This window comes from Elephas maximus, chromosome 4, assembly GCF_024166365.1.
Source record: "Elephas maximus indicus isolate mEleMax1 chromosome 4, mEleMax1 primary haplotype, whole genome shotgun sequence".
NCBI lineage: Eukaryota > Metazoa > Chordata > Mammalia > Proboscidea > Elephantidae > Elephas > Elephas maximus.
Window position 1 is genome coordinate 137397393 of NC_064822.1, and position 20462 is coordinate 137417854.

Consider the following 20462-nt stretch of genomic DNA (forward strand, 5'->3'; position numbering starts at 1 on the left):
TTAACGTTTTCATATCTTTAAAACAAGTTGTTTAAAACAAGTTTAATTCCTTTACCATTTTCATCTTTAAAACATATTTCAGTTTCATTCGCTTTGGAGCCAATTCCAATTTATCAGACTGAGACTGCTGCAATTATATCTTAGAGAAAATGTTTAAAAAAAAAAAACAAGTATGAAGACAGGAAACCTGGTTATTATATAGAGGCAACCCTAATACAGATGTAACTTTCCTATGGAGCTTAATTATTTTAAATAGGCTCTAAAGTAGATTCAAGATAAATCAAAAGAACGTATCTTTAAAAACATATAGACAGGCACGTGTACACACACACACACACGTACCACTGCCTCTGTCTTTCTAAACATTTCTCTTTCTAGACACAACTTTTTTGAGAAAAACCAGAGTAAAGAGAGTCCTAGAAAAATACATTCAGTGTTCGGCCACACTTTACATTCTATCTCGCCTATAAAATGTCTAGTGCTGATGACATACATATTTTTAAAAACTAAATTCCCCATGGAGTACGTACGATATTAACAAAATCTTCATCATCTACTATCCCTACACTTAGGCCCTCATAGTAATCTTCAAATTCACAGTATGACACTTCATCGGACTTGCTGCGGGCATCTTTTAATGTTTCTAGAAAAGATGATTTGATTTCTTCCTCTGTGGAATGACCTGTAAAATAGTACTGGCTGTGAAACAATCTCCTTAAAATTTCAGTAAAATGACTGATGATGGTAAAGTAATATTTAATCAGCTCACGAAATCTTCTCAACAACTTGAAATCTTATGTCAAACTGCCCTCCAATTTATTTAAACATTTTCTTCTGTGAAAGACAATTTCATGGTGGATAACTTTGAAACACTTTTGGAAGTATCACTTAACCATCTGGTAGGGTCTATTCTTCATGTGTATGCAAAACAGTAGTCACCATTTTAGGTATTCTTACATTTCTCAGTATTTTAGAGGATTGAGCTTTATTCTCATTGGAATTTTGGAAAGAAGAAAACAAGTCAGAAAAATTGCAGGCACTAGTTGTTTTATTAATTAGTTGCTTATTACTGCACCCAGAAAATATTAGAGCAAACGCACGATTCGGGGCCAATGAACATCTTAGTTGGAACTACTTTAACTTCATTAAATCATCCCATTTTAATCTGTGACACTAAGTAGACTATCTCCACTGGGTTCAATGAAATATGATTGACTTTTATCCTATAGGAAGATGTTATTGAGAACCACATAGGTAAAAGGATAGCAAGTCTTTAGTTTGTTATTTAAAGAGAGAACATAAATCCATCTTTTTCTTAAATTTGTTTGATTTTTAAAATTTTTTTAGAAAAAGAGCAATAAATTATTTAAATAATGACCTCTGATTACATTGTGGCCATTTAAGAGAGGGAGAGATCTTAGTGTAATCACCATTTCTGTAGGGAGCCTTCACTGACCACCCCAAATCTTGGTACTCTACCACAGAACTTTTCTCACTAATTTGTCCACCACCCCCAAAGAGGGGAGGCTGCCCTTTGGTCAGTACTGCTCCACCCCAGGATCCTGGCATTGAACGTAAATGAAAAAAGACACTCATCATTTTTCTTTTAATTAAAAAAAAAAGGAATTAAAGATGAAAGGAAGATACAGAAGATGGTCAGATAATAAAAAGAGTAAAAGGAGGCCCATATGCAAAGGCAGAAAAAGGGTCAGAAGATAATAATAATCTTTCAAAGAACAATATCCCAATCTCTGTGACTCTCTAAAATCTTTTACAGTCATGTTTCACTTTAAAATGGCAAGTTTCAATGGGAATACCACCCTGTTTATCTAAAAGGCTGGACAAAAATAGGGTACGAGTTGAATCTGTTTCACAAACCAGAAATTCTCCAGTAGACTTAGATAATAATGCTTTTTGAATGCCTTTCAAACTGAAGGAATAAAATCTGCTTTGGATATTAAGAAGTTTGCTGTCTTTTATAAATATATGTGAGAGATAAAGAAGAAGCACATTGTTCTGTTAAAAAAGACATATTGAATAAACAAGGACTGAATAAGTATGATATTTAGAGGTAATATGTAAAACAAAATGAATTTGTGATTGATACGTTAGCCAAGGCTAAAATTAATCAAGATCTACTCTATGCAAAAACATCTAAATTTTGGTAAGAAAGATTTCTTTCTCTGTTTATCATTTATACTTTTGAGCACATGAGTTTTAACACTGTTTTTTTTTCCTAAGGAAAACACTTTTTATTTAAATATATGTTTCAAGTAGTCAAGAATTTTATACTGCCTTTTTGTCCTCAACCCCAAAACATCTGCTTTCCATCACTTGTAACTAAGCTCTGTTTTGTTCTTTAAAAAAAAAAAAATCCGTTGCCGTTAAGTTGATTCCAACTCATAGCAACCCTATAGGACAGAGTAGAACTGCCCCCACAGAGCTTCCAAGGAGCGCCTGGTGGATTCGAACCACCGACCTTTTGGTTAGCAGCCATAGTTTTAACCACTACATCACCAGGTTTTCCCTCCTTCTTTCAGAGACCAGAAAATATATTTTTTTTTACCAGAAAATATTTTAATGAACAAACACTGAATTTCTAATACCATCACACAGAATCACCTTTGGGGAATCCCATTTCTGTTAAACCCTAACATATTTTTTTCTGTCCATGCCTAAAGAAAGATACTCCCTCAGCCCACCTTAAATCCTCCAGTATTAATAACTTACAAGCAGGTACAGTAAAACTAACTCAGAGGACGTGCATGTGTAACTGCCCATTCTCTAGAACTAGTCTGTTCTGTTCTTTCTAACTCAAATACTTCACCATTTTCTCAGTACGAAATAAAGTTTCTATCTTGATTATAAGCATAAAAGAAAATAAATAAATATAAAAAAAAAAGCCTAAGAATTTTCAAATCAGAAAGGGAAAGTAACTGTCAAGTTTCTAGTTTAAGATTTTTGTTTATTTCCCCCATTAATGGTCCCAAGTCCACACTATACATTAATATAATTTAAAGATACTGCTTTTTTTAAACTAATATTTTAGAAGTAATTGCATTTTGACTCATAATAATTACCTGAAATTACTTGAGGGTGCTTCTTTGCACAGTAACATTTTCTTATATCTATAATAGGCACACTGCCAGTTTTGTTGAAATCCAGTTTCATAAATGCCTAAATAAAGAAATGTTATTTTTTTCTATGAAATCATTAGACATGAGAACTTAATTTTCTATTTTCAGTAGGTTATTTCGGAGTTCTGAACAAGACAATTTAAAAGTACTTAACTGATACATAAGGAAAGCATCACGAATACAAGGAAACAGATACTGGAGGTAGGTATTAGGAATATGGCACTTAAGGATCAGTTCTACCACTTTCTAGCATCCTGACTTTGGGATAGTAACCTAAGCTCTGTTGCCCTGGCTTCCCTTCTGTATAAACTGAAGAGCTGGGGTACCTGACCTCTTAGGTAACTTCCAGCTCTAGGATTCGTTTGATGCTGGTACATAGCCAAGACAAAAGTTCCAGGATTAAAAGTGAACATGCAAAATATTCTATCACGAAAATCAACAAGAAAGTAGAATACCTTATAAATAAGTTTTGTTCCTTTACTTCTTGAAATTTAATACTGCCTTTTGTAATGCTAGCTGTTTTATTGCTCTTCTAATTCAATGCATAAGTAACATGAATTATTTTATTGGGAAGAGGGGTAGGTACATAGAAACACACAACCTACCCAAAGCCACGTTTACAGAAGAGTCAAAACACTAGAATCAAGTTTGTTTAATCACAGTATTATATTCATGGAAATACGGTACCTTATGACTCTTCCTTTGTCCTCTACTCTGAGTACCAAGAGTTACGAAAGAGACACATTCAGTTTCCACTCCTGTCTATAGCACGTAGGGGGGCAAGCCACAGATACTGTCTTAGTTTTCTAGGGCTGCCATAGGAAAATACCTCAAAATGGGTGGCTTTAAAGAACAGAAATTTATTTTCTCACAGTTCTGGAGGCTGGAAGACTGGATCAGGAGACCAACTGTGTTGACTGCATCTAAGGGTTCTAAGAAAGGAATGGTTCCATCCCTGTCTCCTATCTTCCAGTGTCCTGCACCCTTGGTGCTCCTTTGCTGATTATGGATGCATCTGACTGTCATCACATGGCATCTCCTCATTTGTGGCTCTCTCTTAACGTGTCTGTCCCCCCCTTTTATAAGAATCACTCAGAAGGAATTAGGACCAGGGCCCACCCTATTCCAGTATGATTTAATGGATAATATCTTCAAAGAAAAACCCCATTTCTCCAAACAAGATTACATTCACAGGTACAAGGGTTATGATGTCTACGTATCTTTTTTGGAGGGGGGACACATTTCAACCCATAACACTCTGTCCTCTGGTCCCCAAAAATGCATGCCCTTCCCATGTACGAAATACATTCACCCCATCCCAGCATCCCCCAAAATTTTAACCCATTCCAGCATCCACTCTCAGTCCAAAATCTTAACTTTGGAATCATCTAAATCAGGTATAGGCAAGACTCTGGGTATGGTACATCCTGGGCCAAAATTCCTCTCTATCTGTGGGCCTGTGAAATCTAGGATATAAGTTTTCTGCTTCCAAATCCCAATTTATGGAACAGGGCTACAGAGGACATTCCCATTCCAAAAAGGAAAATTGGAGGGAAAGAAGAGATCATGGGTAACAAGCAAGTCCAAAACCCAGCAAGGCAAACTGTATTACATCTTAAGTCTTGAAAATAATCCTCTGTTCTCTGGGACCAGCTGGGCAATGGCCCTACACTCTGGGCAGTGGAAAGAGAGACTCATACACAGGGAGAAGATGCCATGTGAAGGCGCCATCTACGAGCAACAAAGGAACACCAAGGATTGCTTGCAACCACTAGGATTTCCTCTCTCAGAACCGTCAGAAGGAATCAACACTGATTTGGACTTCTAGTTTCCAGAATGATGAGAAAATAAACTGCAGTTCTTTAAAGCCACCCGCGTTGTGGTATTTTGTAATAGCAGTCGTAAGAAACTAGATACTCAAACCTATCACCAGCAGATGTGAGGTAAAAATAAATGCAAATTTATAAATATTATGTGATGAATTTGTTTACTTTAAGGTTTTTATTGTATTTTCTTGGCCAGTAAAGATAGGGATTTTGATTTTTCTACTTGAAATTTATACCTGATATAATTGTTTATACCATTCTATAAAATTAGCTTTGTTTCAATATTAGATACACATATATTTTGTATTAAGTACATATACAAAAGAAAAAGATAAATTTTGAAAACTATACTGCTCAAAAATTTGCTCTTAAAATGGCTACCAAGAGCCCAAGTAATACACAGTTTCCCTTAAAAATAAGGTATCCTATTTTAATTCCAATTTAATGTGGTCATTTTAATCTCCATTTTAACATGGAGCATGCATATTATGAAAATCAAAGCAACATTTTTTAATCATCATTCTAAAATTAAGGAGTCCTGGTGGTGCAATGATTAAGTCCTTGGCTGCTAACCAAAAGGTTGGTGGTTTGAACTCACCCAGCGGCTCCAGGAGAAAAAGGCCTGGTGATTTACTGCTGTAAAGATTACAGCCTGGAAAACCCTATGGAGCAGTTCTACTCTGTCACATGGGGTCACTGTGAGTTGAAACTGACTCAATGGCAACTAACAATGGTCCTAAAATTACATGTATTGAGCACTGACACTGGGACTGCCACAATGCTAAGAATTTTACATATATCATCTCATTCAATCCTCACACCAACTCTGTAAGATAGGAAACTAAGGCCTGGGATATTTAATAATGCATAGAGTCATACAGCTACTAATTTTTGGAGCTAATAATTTGTGAACCGAAGTTTAATTTAGATTTTTTAAAATATTTTCCTAAAGCATAAGTTATTTTATTACTTATATGTTAGCATGTATATGAGTATATTTGTGTCAACTAAACCAAGCATATAGTACAGGTAGAAAGATTTAAACATTTTAAACGGTAATTCATTAGAGTTTTGAAATAATGAATCTAACAGTCTATTAAAAGTAACAATTAAAAAGACTACTTAACAAAGTTACCTTTCGCACAAAGGACTTCCTATATTCATTCATTTCACCAATAATGGCACGTTTGAATTCTCCATAGTCAACCTTGTCACTGCCACTGTCATTCAGAATTAGCCATGAGGACTCAAAATCCTAGAAATAATTACACAGAGATCACTGCTATACCTTTAAGTTATGTATGGTAACACCAAAAATCATCATAGAAGTATGTTGTTACATCTTTTGTAGCCCTAGACAAGGTAACAAAGTAGCTCACTTAAGAAGAAAATTCCGAGAGGTCACATATATATCTAATCGTATTACTATAAGGAACTCATGGTAAACAGTTCTGGAAAGTTAAGAGCCATTTAGTATCTGAGAGACACTGGAGGGACCCCAGAGACTCTGGACCCCGGACACTCTGCTAACTCAGAATTGAAACTACTCCCGAGCCCCACTTTTCAGACAAAGATTAGACAAGCCTATAAGACAAAAAACAACACACGTGAGGAACATGCTTCTTAGTTCAATCAAATATGCAAGACCAAATGGGCAACTCTTATCAAAACCAAGAAGAGAAGGCAGGAAGGGACAGGAACTGGATGAACGGACACAGAGAAGCTGGGTGGAAAGGGGGGAGCATGCTGTCACACTCCGGGGATTGCAACCAATGTCACAAAACAGTACGTGTAGAAATTTTCGAATGAGGAATTAACTTGAGCTGTAAACTTTCACCTAAAGCACAATAAAACTTTAAAAAAAAATGAACCATTTAGGAGTAAGTCATAAATTTATCTTAAGTTCAATTCCTTTTCTACACAAAAAGTATGCTTTACTACTTACTTTGTATTGAACATTCAATTTTTTCTTAATTATGTCTGACAATTCAAAAGTAATTTTAAGTTCCTGAATGCCCCCAAATAGCATCATAACCACTAATTTTATTTCTGCTAGTCTTTGTGCATGGAAGATTTGAATGACTCTAATAATATTCCATAATTCACACTGCAAGATGTTATGTGGAGTAAATTCCTTATGCCAATTTGTTCACTTCACCACTGTCATTAACCTTTTTGGCAAATGCACTTTTTAACAGAATGTTCCATTCACACAGCTCCTGACAATAAAGAAATTCTAATTTTATCTCAATTACTAATTATCTGTGTGACCGTGGGCAGAGGCACCAAGACTTTCTACTTTTCTGTTGTTTTGTTGTTGTTGTAGTAGTAGTTTTTGGGTCTTTTTCCTGTGAAACGAAGAGGTCAAACTAGAGGATCCCTGGTGGTTGTCACTATGTGGGCAACAAGATTCAACATTATGGAAAACACAAAAGACAGGTAAGTCACAACAATGACAGGCAACACCATATTGGCATAAAATTTTACAGTTCATGAGGCATGTCTCCAATAATTTTTCTCATTTGAGCCTCAAACCAGTTCTCTAATTGTAGGTATTTCCGGTTTGTGCAGGCCAAAAGAAAAAAAACCAAACCTGTTGCCGTCGGGTCAGTTGACTCATACAGAGCCTATCAATCAGAAAAGTTCAGAGATCTGTCCAAGATAACCTAGTTTTAAGTAGTAAATCCAGAATGTGAATGTGTATCTATCAACTTCAAGTTCCAGTATTTCTTCTACAAAATACATTGCATCTTATGACAATATCATTTGAAGAAAAAGAGAACAATGCAAGGGAATTCCTTATCTGAAATCCTTGAGGCAGATGTGTTTCAAATTCATATACTTGGAGAATAAAATCCAAATTTAGCATGACATACAAATCTTTAATGTAAAGGACCCTACTGGCCCTTCCAGGGTTATTTCTCTTTCTTTCCTCCTTCCCTCCTTTCCTTTCTTTCTTCTTTCCTTCCTTCTATTCATCCATCCATCCATCCATGCATTCAAATTAATCCACGGACTATCTGTTTAGCAATAGCTGTATGCCAGGCTCTGTTCGAGATGCTGGAGATAGAGCAGGGAACCAGAAGTGCAAGGTTCCTGTTCTAATGAGACTTACAGTCCAGGTGCAGGCAAAGCCAGACAATATCTGCAGAAGTGGTATGAAGAAAATAGAGGATCAGGGGCCAGGTGGGGGTGCTCCTCTAGACAGGAGTATCAGGGTCACTTTCCCAGTGGAGAAAGATGTGGCCTGAATCATGAGAAAATCAAGCCATGCAAAAATCTAGTGAAAGACTACTCATAGGAGTACAGTATACATGAGGTATACATGAAGGCTCGGTCATGGAAAAATGAACATCTGCAGTTCCTGGAACAGACCACATGCTCTCTCCTCTCCATACCTTCACATGTGCTTCTCCTGCTGAAATATCTATGTTCCTCTTCTCTGGTTAATTCCTGCTCATCCTTCAAAACTCAGCTTGGATGTAGCCTCCTCCAGGAATCCTTCCATGATCTTCCCTCCCCTTCATCCATCACCTGGTTCAGAACTAGGTATTTCTCCCATGTGTTCCCAAAGCACCCTTTATTTAACACATGTCATATTTTTATAATCATGTATATATCTCTCCTTGGATTATAATGAGCTTGAGAGTACAGGGTATGTCTTCTCAGCGCTTAGAACAATACCTGGTTAGCAGAATCTTAATAAATGTTTGATGGTGGAATGAATGTTGAAATTTTAAACATTAACCGAACTTGTTGCCTGGTGACTTAACACTGAAAACAGAGAATAAAGAAGAAGGCAACAACAAAGGAACTACTAAAATATCAGGAGAAAAGTGAATAATGCCACCTAAGAATAATGCATTATTCACTGCAGAGAATTAACTGTGGTACATACCTTTTCAGACACTTCTAAGTGAAATAGTTTTAGAGCTTGCTTAAAATCTGCCTTATCTAAATGTCCATTTCCTTCTTTATCCAATTGTCGAAAGTATTTTCCCAGTCCAGTCAAAATACGAACACCTCTTTTATGCAGTTTTACTTTTAGTGCATCTGTGTAGCAAGAAGAGACATGGGAACGACATCTTTCTTGTACAAATGCATCAAAACTGCAGTTGTCCTTCTTGTAAGAAAACGAAAGTCAATATAACTGAAAAAAGTAAAATACAACCAAGTCACGTGTATGGCTGATGACAGAGCCTGGAAAACAGAATGCCTTTATTATAGAGAATTGTATATAAAATCACATGTAAATATACCAGGAGTATAGCACCACTGTGTGGTGAAAGTGTTATATTTTAAATCTAGGAAAATAATATGTTTCACTTTATTGGCATGCGAATAACTGATGTATTACAAATAAAATCTTTTTTTTTTTATTTTCAAGGCTTCCCTTTCATCTAACAATCTTTAATCTTAATCTCTTTCCTCATTCTTTGTTGTTACCAACTAAACTACACAAATGATGCAAAGCGAGTCGCTCAAAAAATCATCAGCCCAAGTTTTACAAAATATTGAAATCTTCAAATTGTAGCTTATATATCATCAAGGCTTTGGAGTGTTAATCTACACTTACACATTTAAAGTCACCCTTTAAGGGATTATTTTCTCAGGCCCCTAGCATTCTGTTTGTATCTCAATGACTTTACTGAATGCAGTTTGTACCATCTTGACTTCTGAAAATACAGGTAACTTCATTAAAGCAGTTATTAAATATAATACAATTATATTTAATTAGAGGAAAGAAGAAGGAGGCATGGTGGCACAGCGGCTAAGTGCTTGGCTGTTAACCAAAAGGTCAGTGGTTCCAACTCACCAACCCCTCCACAGGAGAAAGATGTGGCAGGCTGCTTCTCTAAAAATTGAGTCTTGGAAATCCTATGGGGCAGTTCTACGCTGTCCTACAGGGTCGCTACGAGTCAGAATAGACTTCACAGCAATGGGTTTTTGGTTTAGAGGAAAGAACAAAAATAAACAATGTCACTGATACAATAAGATCCCTAAGTGTCACCTATTGCACTGACCATGATAGAGAAAACTATTCACTAACAACAGCATCAAGATATTTTGGGGTTCAGGTTCTTGTCCCAGACAACGTTCAAATCTGTTTCTAGTCTTCTTACTGTGACTCCCTTATCATCCTTAGGAGATAAATCAGGATTTATCAAAATTTCTAAATTATATGTTGATTTCTGTGATTAGTTCTGTGTTCAGCGCGTTTCTCCCTTCTAAACTTCAAGATTCAAAAGAGAAATTGCCTATTTTGAAGCCACTGTAACGTAGTTACATGCTTGGACTTTAGAAACAGACTGCCTGGGTTTTATTTTTAGCTGTAACACTAAGTACATGACCTTGGGCAAGGTATTTAACCTTTTAAAGTTTCAATATTTTCATCTGTAAAGTAAGAAATAATTATACAACATTATCCTAATACATATTAAGTAGTTGGAACTGGGCCTGGTCTATAGCAGATGCACAAAAAATGTTGATTATCATTACACTAATGCTCACTACTGAATCCTCAGGGTCTAACAATGCTGAGCACATAAACTAGGTATAAAATTAGTAAACTGTTATTATCAGCTAACGTGTATGTTCAGTGTGTTCAGAGATAATCATGTTCCAGGAAGTAAGTGAAAACACTCAATAAAACATGAATGAATCCTGGAGTATTTTCATATAATAGAGCATCTAATGGATATTCAAAGATCGAGAGCGTTATTTTCATTTGTTTTATCTTCTTTGCAGGTATTCAGTAGAATAATTAAAGTGAATACCCCATAAACCTGTTGCAGTCAAGTCGATTCTGACTCATAGCGACCCTTCAGGACAGAGTAGAACTGCCCCATTGGGTTTCTGAGGAGCAGCTGGTGGATTCAAACTGCTGACCTTTCGGTTTGCAGCCAAGCTCTTAACTACTGTGCCATCAGGGCTCCAGAAAGTGAATATATATATTATATAGCACATATAATATAGGTTACATATAATATGCAACTACTCAGTTATTAAGGAGATGCCTTCAGAATGACAGCAGTATGACTGGGTTAAAATTCTGTCCCCAGATTGTAATGAAAACCAATAGTTTTTTTGTTTGTTTTTGTTTTTAAGAAGGAGGGGTTCAATATAGGCAGCAATGCTTTACACTCAGCAGAAATACCTTAACTTCATGAAATGTTTCTGACGTCCCAAAGCCTACGTATATTTCATTCACTCCCCACAAAAACCTTTGAAACTTAATAGAATAGGTACTGTTATCCCGATTTTAGAGATAAAGAGATACAAGATACTTACACAAGGACATATGTCTATTATGGAGCCCTAGGAGAGAGCTAACCAAAAGGTCAACAGTTTGAATCCACCAGCTGCTCCCTGGAAATCCTATGGAGTACTTCTACTCTGTCCTATAGGATCGCTATGAGTTGGAATCCACTCAACGGCAACGGGTTTGGGCCTTTTTTTTTTTTTTTGGTTATATATCTGTTAATCACCAGCATCAGAACATGAATCTGGTTCCCATTCCAGCATTTTTTCTTCTGCATTAGGCCACCACAAATCTCTTTAGGATATTACCTAATAATACATTAAACTAGTCTTATATTACAAAAAATCATTTTTACTTTTTATCCAATTAATGTGCAAAACCCATATTTTCTAGTAATTTCTGTAATTCTTAAAGTCATAATTCACATAATACTAGTTATTCAGTCAGACAGGATTGTTAAAGTAGGAAAAAAATTTTCAAAATTTTAAGGTATGTATTCTTCTCTTAAAAAAAAGGTAAGAAAACAGGAAAAATAAATCAAGTGCCATAAAACTGAGAAATATCTGGAAATGCTGCTTTACCACTTACAAATGAAACGTTTGAAAATTAAAGCTACTTGAGAATATAGTAATAATTCATACCTTGAATGGCCTTGAAGACCAGCCTATCATTGGCTTCTTGACTAGTTACATCATCTCCATGTTCCTCAGAAGCAGTTCTGCAATTGATATATTCACAGTGATAAAAATATATTCTGTTTTGCAATCAAGGGTACAGGAACTCTAAGTTCTTCCTGCAACACACTCAAAGAAATCTCTAACAGTTGGAAGAAATACTTAGTGGTTAATCAAGTCCCACCTCTGCCCGCTTCTTTAAAACCCATTAAAAAACCCATTGTCATCGAGCCGATTCTGATTTGTAGCAATCCTATACAGAGTACAACTGCCCCATCGAGTTTTCAAGGAGGGCCTGATGGATTTGAACTGCCCACCTTTTGTTAGCAGCTGAACTCTTAACCTCTACGCCAGTAACCACCATAACAACCCATTTCTGTCGAGTCGATTCAATTCTGACTCACAGCAACCCTATAGGTCAGAGTAGAACTGCCCCATAGAGTTTCCAAGGCGTGCCTGGTGGATTCGAACCACTGACCTTTTGGTTAGCAGCCGGACCATTAACCACTACACCACTAGATCTTCCAATAGGCTCCTTAAATATGCTACAAGAGCTGAAGTCCTTAAAATCTTCTAAAAACTACGTTTAAACATATACATGTCTTGGGAAACCCTGGTGGCGTACTGATTAAGCTCTCGGCTGCTAACTGAAAGGTTGGCAGTTTGAACCCACCAGCTGCTCCACGAGAGAAAGATGAGGCAGTCTGTTTCCATAAAGATTTAAGAAAAAAAAAAAATTTTTTTTTTTTTTGCCTTGGAAACCCTATGGGACAGTTCTACTCTTGTCCTATAGGGTTGCTATGGGTCAGAATTGACTGAGGGGAAATGGGTTTGATTTTGGTTTTTTAATGGACATTTAGTAAACAAATCATTGTCATTTTGAATTATATTTAGCACCAAGAAAACTCTATGATTAATATTCAAAATTATTTAAGTGAATATTTTGACTCATAGCATTATTTTTTATTATCCATATAATCAATCAAGAATACTGTCCTCAAGGGGGACCGAAGTTCTACTTTATGTTAAAAAAAAAAAGTATCACCTTAACAATATAGGAAAAATTGTTTTAATATTGTATAGATATTCCATCTTTTAAAATTTCTTGCTTTAATATTATACAGTAAAATAAAAGTATTACAACAAAGACACATTAGGAAAGTACTTTAATTAACAAAATGGAACATTTTAATCTTTAATTAATTGCAACTGCTCCCATACGTGGAGTATATTTGAGTACAAGATAGCATATAAAATATATACAGTCTGCTGTGGTTTTAAAAAATATAAGCTTTAAGTAAAGTCAAAATGCTTTGGGATAAAATCTCATTTTAAGCTAATAAAAAACAGTATTTTCACTTAAGATAATACAGTGTTTCCTTTCAAAATGACAAATTCATATTGGACTTACTTGAGAGAATCCAAAGCTATCTGATCAACATTTGTGATTCGAAGTATAAGTAATGCGTTTTCTTTTACACTTTCCGGAAGGCTAGGATGATCAGAACTCAAAAATGTCAAATTTGCACCCTAAGGAAATTGGCAGAGGAATTATTTAAACCTAGAGAGTAAGTACTAAAATATGACTAATCCTAATTTTAAAATATTCAATCTTGATTATATATGACATACCATACTTTATAATGATAAAAAACTGTATTTAAGAATAATATTTAGAAACTACACAAGCTTCAGTTAGTCTTACAGAAAAAGGAGTATCATAATCAGTCTCTCAATTAAAACAATCTTGTAATTATAGATTCATGTGGAAAAAAATGAGAAACTCAGATTTTTAAATAAGAATTATAGAAAGAAAGGACAAGTGGGCACAATCTAATTTATAACATCGCCAGTTGCGGAAATGCAGCTTTTGCTTCACGGAAAGATGCTCTGCCAACTGACGGACCACGATAGATTCATCACACTGTTCTACCTGGTCTTTCGATGATAAACATCACTTAAATAGAAAAATCAATTTTTAACCTAATTAGAGAATCAAGGCTTCCATAACAAAATTCCTATCAAAAACCCTTAATCTAAACTTAGAAAACTATTTCTTTAATTGCTGAGTTAATCAAATAGATATAGCCTGTCACGTGAGAATCATTGAAAATATTTTCCAAGTAAGAAAGCATTGTGGCAGTGCTTGCCAGCAAAGGTTGCCGACAGGTTGCTTCATGTCTGCCAAGCTGATGGAAGCCGCTGCCTGAGTTTGGTGGCAAACAGAGTTCCCTGGCTGGTAGGTCCACCTTTGGGCAGCTTCCCCTTTCCCCTCAGTGTTTGCATAAATATTTTCATTTCTGTCAAAATGACTGGGGAAAAGGCTGTGAAGTGCACTGAGGATCTATGGATCTATCGCCTGATATTTTTAACACTAGTAGCTTTCTAATGGTTAGTTTAAAAAAAAAAATTTCTTATACAAAGTCTAGAAGACAAATTCTTACTCTAATAAACATCCAAAGTTGAGATCGTAAGTAAATCAGGGCAGAATCATTAAAGTAAGGTAAATGGTACATTGGATTTGGTTTCAAAGCTTTGAGGCCTATAGTACCTTACAGTGTTTTTCTATTCCAAGCAAAACACAAGTATATTATATACGTAAGCATGTATGAATACCATTAAACAATTATAATTATCATATGCAATTGAAAAGCTACTTCTCCTCCCAAACAGGCAGCTTTATATTTGTATTGAAACGCAGGTCAGTTACAAAGAGAAGAGCAGGGTAGGTTAGCTCTACCAGGTTTTTCTATGATAAGAGATTATCTTCAGGCCTTTTTCACATATCCATGGAAATGAACATAGTAACTTATCAAAGATGAAACTTAATAGATTTTAGTGAAATAACTACAGAGTGAAAACTTCACAATTTTCTTTCTGAGTTATCCCAGAGTGCTCTTTCTAAATCACGAACCTGCTCACGCCACCTCCCTCCATCCTGCCCTCACCTCATCCTTCAGTGACTCCCCAGTATATTTCAGATAGCTCCTTAACGTAAGGCTGGGTCCCATGTTATCTGCACTTATCATAGCAAGTCGCATTGCCTTGGAAATACCTATTCACGTGTCTGCGTCTCTCATTAGACTGTAAAAAACCAGTTGCTGTCAAGTCAATTCCAATTTGTGGCACCCCCATGTGTGTCCGAGTAGAACTGTGCTCCACAGGGATTTCAACGGCTGATTTTTCAGCAGTAGATCACCAGGCCTTTCTGCCAAGGTGCCTCTAGGTGGACTAAACCTCCAGTCTTTCAATTAGCAGGAGAGCATGTGAACCATATGCACCCCCCAGAGATTCCCACTAGATTGTAAGCACTATAAAAGCAGAGAATGAGTATAACTTACTCACTGTCTCTCTCCAGTGCTAGTGTATGAATATATACTACATCAATGATTCCTGTGGATAATGCTGCATTTTAACCACGAGGTAATGCATGAATATAATTATTTACTGTTTAAGAGAACGATACAAACCCTGGAAGCACTGATGACGCAGTGGTTAAGCACTCAGCCGCTAACCCAACTGTCGCTTGTTCTAACCCATGAACCACTCTACTGTAGAAAGATGCGGCAGACTGTTTCTGTAAAAATTACAGCCTTGGAAACCCTATGGGGCAGTTCTACTCTATCCGATAGGGTCACTATGAGTTGGAAAAGACTCAAAGGCAATGGGCTTGTACAAACTGCAATGGACTCAGACTTATGCTTGGGAAATATCAGCGATAAAGGGGGAAGAAAGCAACAATGCTATGATCAATCCATTCTAAGAAATCCTTGAGACACACCATATGCCAGGAGTTGCCCCTCCCCCAAAAAAACCAAACCCACTGCCGTCGAGTAGATTCCGACTTATAGCAACCCTATAGGAAAGAGCAGAACTGCCCCATAAAGTTTCCAAGGAGCACCTGGCGGATTCAAACCACTGACCTTTCGGTTAGCAGCCGTAGCACTTAACCACTACGCCACCAGGGTTTCCTAAGGAGTTGCCCAAGATGGGAAATTGTAAGGACAGGCTAACTATCAGATATATGACACATCCAGAAGCCAAGTACCCCTCTGTACGGAGGAAACCATGCATCCTCAGAGGATATGCCTGTTTTAGGGTTGGATTCCTCCTGGAGCTACTGAGCTGGCCACTTAATGGTACACGATTGTAGAGCTTTAAAAACTACTAAGAGACAAGCTCTCCTGGAGACTACCTACATTACGGAATTGTGGGGAGGAGTAGGGAAGACAGGGAATAAATGCTGTGCTTAGATACAGACCATGAAGGGATCTGGGCCTGAGAAGCGAAACCTCCTGGGCAACATCAACCATTAGCCACTCACACAAACGTCCCTGCTCAGGAAGGAGGAGAGGAAATAAATTGGAGACTAGAAATCCTGCTCCTCTCCCCCCACAGGATCTTCCCCAAATCTAGCACCCGATACTAAACATTTGTGGATGCACATACACACTTAACTTACAATATAAAAATCACCAAGTTGGTATTGTTTTCCTTTCCTTCTTCCACGCTGATGACTATAAATGTTTTTTTGGATGAAAGGAAGCACATTTGTTCTAGAAGTTAATGGTAACAAAAAAAAAGTAAAGTTATTCAGCTGCTCTCCAAAGCAATCATCTTGAGGGTTGTAACAATGTTTTATGGCATACCTATTTTTCCCAAATTGCCGATATTCATAAACAGTAAGGGACTGGTCATGAGTAAAAAAGAACCCAATCAGCTCTCTACAAGTATCATGTCCATTTCTAGAAAAATAAAAAGATATCAAAGATTTTCAAATAAGGGAATCATTTCAAATTAAATAATAATAAACTAAAATCGTGCCCCTCAATGAGGACTAGCATAATTCTTTCAAGTGTACGGCAATGAGCAAGGATTATAGGAAGCCACAGGGAAAACAAAGCACAGCTGGCTGAAGTGTGGATGGAATTAAAACCTTGATTTTACAGTGATGTGAATAGGAATTTATTAGTGTATGTTACTAAATAGACATTTTCAAAATGTCTTTTCTTTTCAGTTAAAAATAATAACAATGAGATTAGTTAAATTTGTCCCATTTAAATTAAAAATATAAATTCAGACCAAACATTTTTAGGTAATAGGTATTGACTTAATCTACTACAAAAATTATAGGAAATGCCTATTGAAGAAAAACTTAGAAGTACTTATAAAATCTTAAACTTAAAAAAATGTTGAACTTCCAGCAAGCCACTCAAGGATATACATTTATCGTCACCGATTGTCATGGAAAAGCTTAAAAATCACTAACCAAATATGTTAACAAAAAGAAAACACACACAGACACATTTTACTAGCAATAGTACACAAAGAACATCAAGTAGTATTATATATTGCTGAATTTATAAGACTAGGATAACATTAAAGAATTGGCTACCTTGTTAATTTACTGCATTTATCAATAATCTATTAACCTGAGCCATAAAAATTAAATTAAATAAAGCAGCTTACATAAAAGATAATTGTTAAATGGTTTAGGATCTCCTAGTATTAATATATATCTTTAAAAAAAATCTCTTCTAAATTTCTGAAAAGAGAAGACATTGTATAATCACAGGATTAAAAAGTCTTATAAAATCATAATTACCTTGATATGATCCTACCATCAAATTGTAATTTATTGGAAAGCACATTTTCAGTTAATGTAGAATGGGTTCTTATTCTGTTAAGAAATGCATTTTGTTAATAATTTTTTAAGTACCTATGTCTTACACAAAGAATAAAAATACCAAAAAAAAAAAAGTTATGTTAATATTTTATCTAAGGAATCTGTTGTTTTGAACAAGGCACCAACTGGATAAAAGTGAAGGCCCAAGCCTCTCTTTTTTCAGATGGCTTATTTTAGCAGACACAAAGGAAATAACCTTGATATATAGTATATAGGAAGCCCTGGTGGCACAGTGGTTGGGAGCTACAGCTGCTAACCAAAAGGCTGGCAGTTCAAATCCATCAGCCACTCCTTGGAAACCCTGTGGGGTAGTTCTAGTCTGTCTTATAGGGTCTCTGTGAGTTGGAATTGACCCGACGGCAACAGGTTTGGTTTTTTTGGTTATAGAAAATGGGTGATACTAGAACCTATAGTACCAAAGTGCTACAAAAACAAATACTAAACAGAGAAAGCACATTTGTGATGCTGGGTGCCACTATAGTCATCAAGTAACCATAAAAGAAAGGTCAATAAAATCTCAGATACGGCACCCAGAGTTGTGATATCACTGAGCCATTGGGCCAAAACCAGCAACTGCTTACCTCCAGGCAACTAGTTATATAAGAAAATAAATCGTGACTCATTTAAGCCACTATCAGTCAGATTTTCGGTTATGTGTAGCTGGAAACATTATTTACTAAAAAAACAAATTAGTAGAAATGAGTTCTGGATAAAGTTCCAGTACTGGCATAGGTACCAACTATCTGGGAGACCTCAGATGCTTATTTAATCTTTATGGCCTTCAGATAACACTGATTGATATCACAAAGACTGCCAACTGTAAAATTCTGCTCGACAGTATGAGGCAAAACCCAAAAGCACACTCCTTGGCAGGCTACTCCTAACAATCTCCTTCATATTAAGAGAAATTAGGATTCAATGTTATACTTTTCCCTCCTGTTCTCAAATAATTTTATGATAGTCCCATTAAACTGCAAATATAATGACATTGTAATAATGTGAAAAGAGTCCTGGTGGCACAGTAGCTAAGCACTTGGCTGTTAACCGAAAGGTCAGTGGTTCAAACCTACCAGCTGCTCCAAGGGAGAAAGATGTGGCAGTCTGCTTCTGTAAAGATGTGGAAAGAGCCTTGTAAAGGCTTGGAAACCCTGCGGGTGCAGTTCTACTCTTTCCTAACAGGGCCGCTATGAGTCAGAATTGACTCAATGGCAATAAGGTTTAAAGAGTAAGAAGTGTGCACGTCACTGAGATCTTGAAAAGCTATCCCAAAAACATCAAACCCAGTGCTGTCGAGTTGATTCCGACTCATAGCTCTATAAGATCTGGGTCTCTGAGAAAGGCAATTAGGAGACAAGGTGACCAAATGAGAGCTTGTGAACACAGGCAGTCTTGAAAGCACAGTCATCTCAGTTCAATTTAATTTACTGGTATCGGTTTATTGTTCCTTTCAAGACATATTTAGTGAATGCCTACTGTGTGTTTGGAACAATACTGAGAAAATAACCACAATAGTAACACCAACCAGTTATTGAGCATTTCCTAAACATTAGTCTTTGTTAAAAGTTCTTTATGTGCATTGGTTCATTTAATTCCTGCAATAACTCTATGGGTAAATACTACTACCCTCATTATACAAATAAATTTTTACAGAGGCAGAGAGAGGTTAAATAAGTCCCCCAACACCATAAAACTAGTAAATGGCAAAGCCAGGAAAATTCTTGCTCTTAAACATTACATTGTATCGCTTCTCAATGGTGAACAGAATTCAGTTTAACAATGATAAGTTAAAGCTATAGCTTTAAGGAGCCTAGTGTCTTTAGAAAGACAAAAATAAGTAAATAGGCAATAACATAAAATGGAAAGGGCTGGGGTTTTAAGTAATCATAAGTAGCACCAGTACTCTCTACCCAAGTTTTTAACAAATGCAGAAACAAGAATCAGGCAGATGAAGACCAAAATATGAGTTTTGTTATTGATAAAGCTGTTGGAAAACATGGTTTAGGTAACCAAAAAGAAAAACCCATTGCCACTGAGTCAATTCCGACACATAGCAACCCTATAGAACAGGGCAGAACTGCCCCATAGAGTTTCCAAGGAGCATCTGGTGGATCCGAACTGCCGACCTTTTGGTTAGCAGCTGTAGCACTTAACCACAACACCAGCGGGGCTTCCATGGCTTAGGTATACAGCAACAATAAACTAAGCCCTTCCTGCTAAAATTAAACAGATTAACTCATTCTCATGGGGGTAGAGCTGTAAAACTTAATGCATAGAGCCAATTATGCACTTCTGGAAACAGTTGGCTCCCAAGAAAAGCGGGTATGATTTACTAGGCTACACATCACATGCCAGTTCCTGCTTCCAACTTTAAAAAGTTCTTTTGTGAAGAATGAATGAGGGAGATGAAATCCATAAATTCAATAATTCTAATCAATATCCCCACAGAATTGTTCATCAAACTAGACTAGATAAATCTAAAATGTATATTGAAGAGGAAAGGGTCTAGTATGCTAAGACAACATTGAAAGTAAACAAAGCTCAGGTTTACTGTAAAGCTATAGCGAGTGCATCAGGGTAATACTGGTGCAGGAATAATTAACAGATAGATGAAGGCAAAGAGAAAGCCTAGAAATTGGCCTTGGATTTTTGGCAAGTTGATATATGACATGTGTCACATTCTAATTCCAGAAAATAAGAATGAGATCCAGAATGACTTTGTAGTAGGCAAAGAGTTATTAAAGAGGATAAAAAGGACACTAACCATATAGGAGAAAATTGGTAAACTGGTCTACATTAAAACTAGGAAATGCTGTTAATCAAATACACCATCAAGAGAATGAAAAGGTAGTCAGGGAAAGACACATGCAAAGATTGTAT

General features: G+C 36.3%; 1 protein-coding gene across 5 annotated transcripts in view; it reads right to left on the minus strand.

The window, feature by feature from the left end:
- Window positions 1-214: 214 nt before the first annotated feature.
- CAPS2 (calcyphosine 2) overlaps window positions 215-20462 on the minus strand; it is a 53046-nt gene continuing 32798 nt past the window's right edge. For all 5 annotated transcript variants that reach the window (XM_049883913.1, XM_049883915.1, XM_049883912.1 and 2 more), the window contains 9 exons: window positions 17505-17579; window positions 16549-16644; window positions 16362-16455; window positions 13311-13429; window positions 11867-11943; window positions 8862-9016; window positions 6099-6218; window positions 3081-3177; window positions 215-682 (listed from right to left, as the gene is read on the minus strand). In XM_049883913.1, coding sequence (XP_049739870.1) covers window positions 507-682; window positions 3081-3177; window positions 6099-6218; window positions 8862-9016; window positions 11867-11943; window positions 13311-13429; window positions 16362-16455; window positions 16549-16644; window positions 17505-17579 — 1009 coding nt within the window. In that variant the 3' untranslated portion in view covers window positions 215-506. The remainder of the gene's footprint in view (window positions 683-3080; window positions 3178-6098; window positions 6219-8861; window positions 9017-11866; window positions 11944-13310; window positions 13430-16361; window positions 16456-16548; window positions 16645-17504; window positions 17580-20462) is intronic.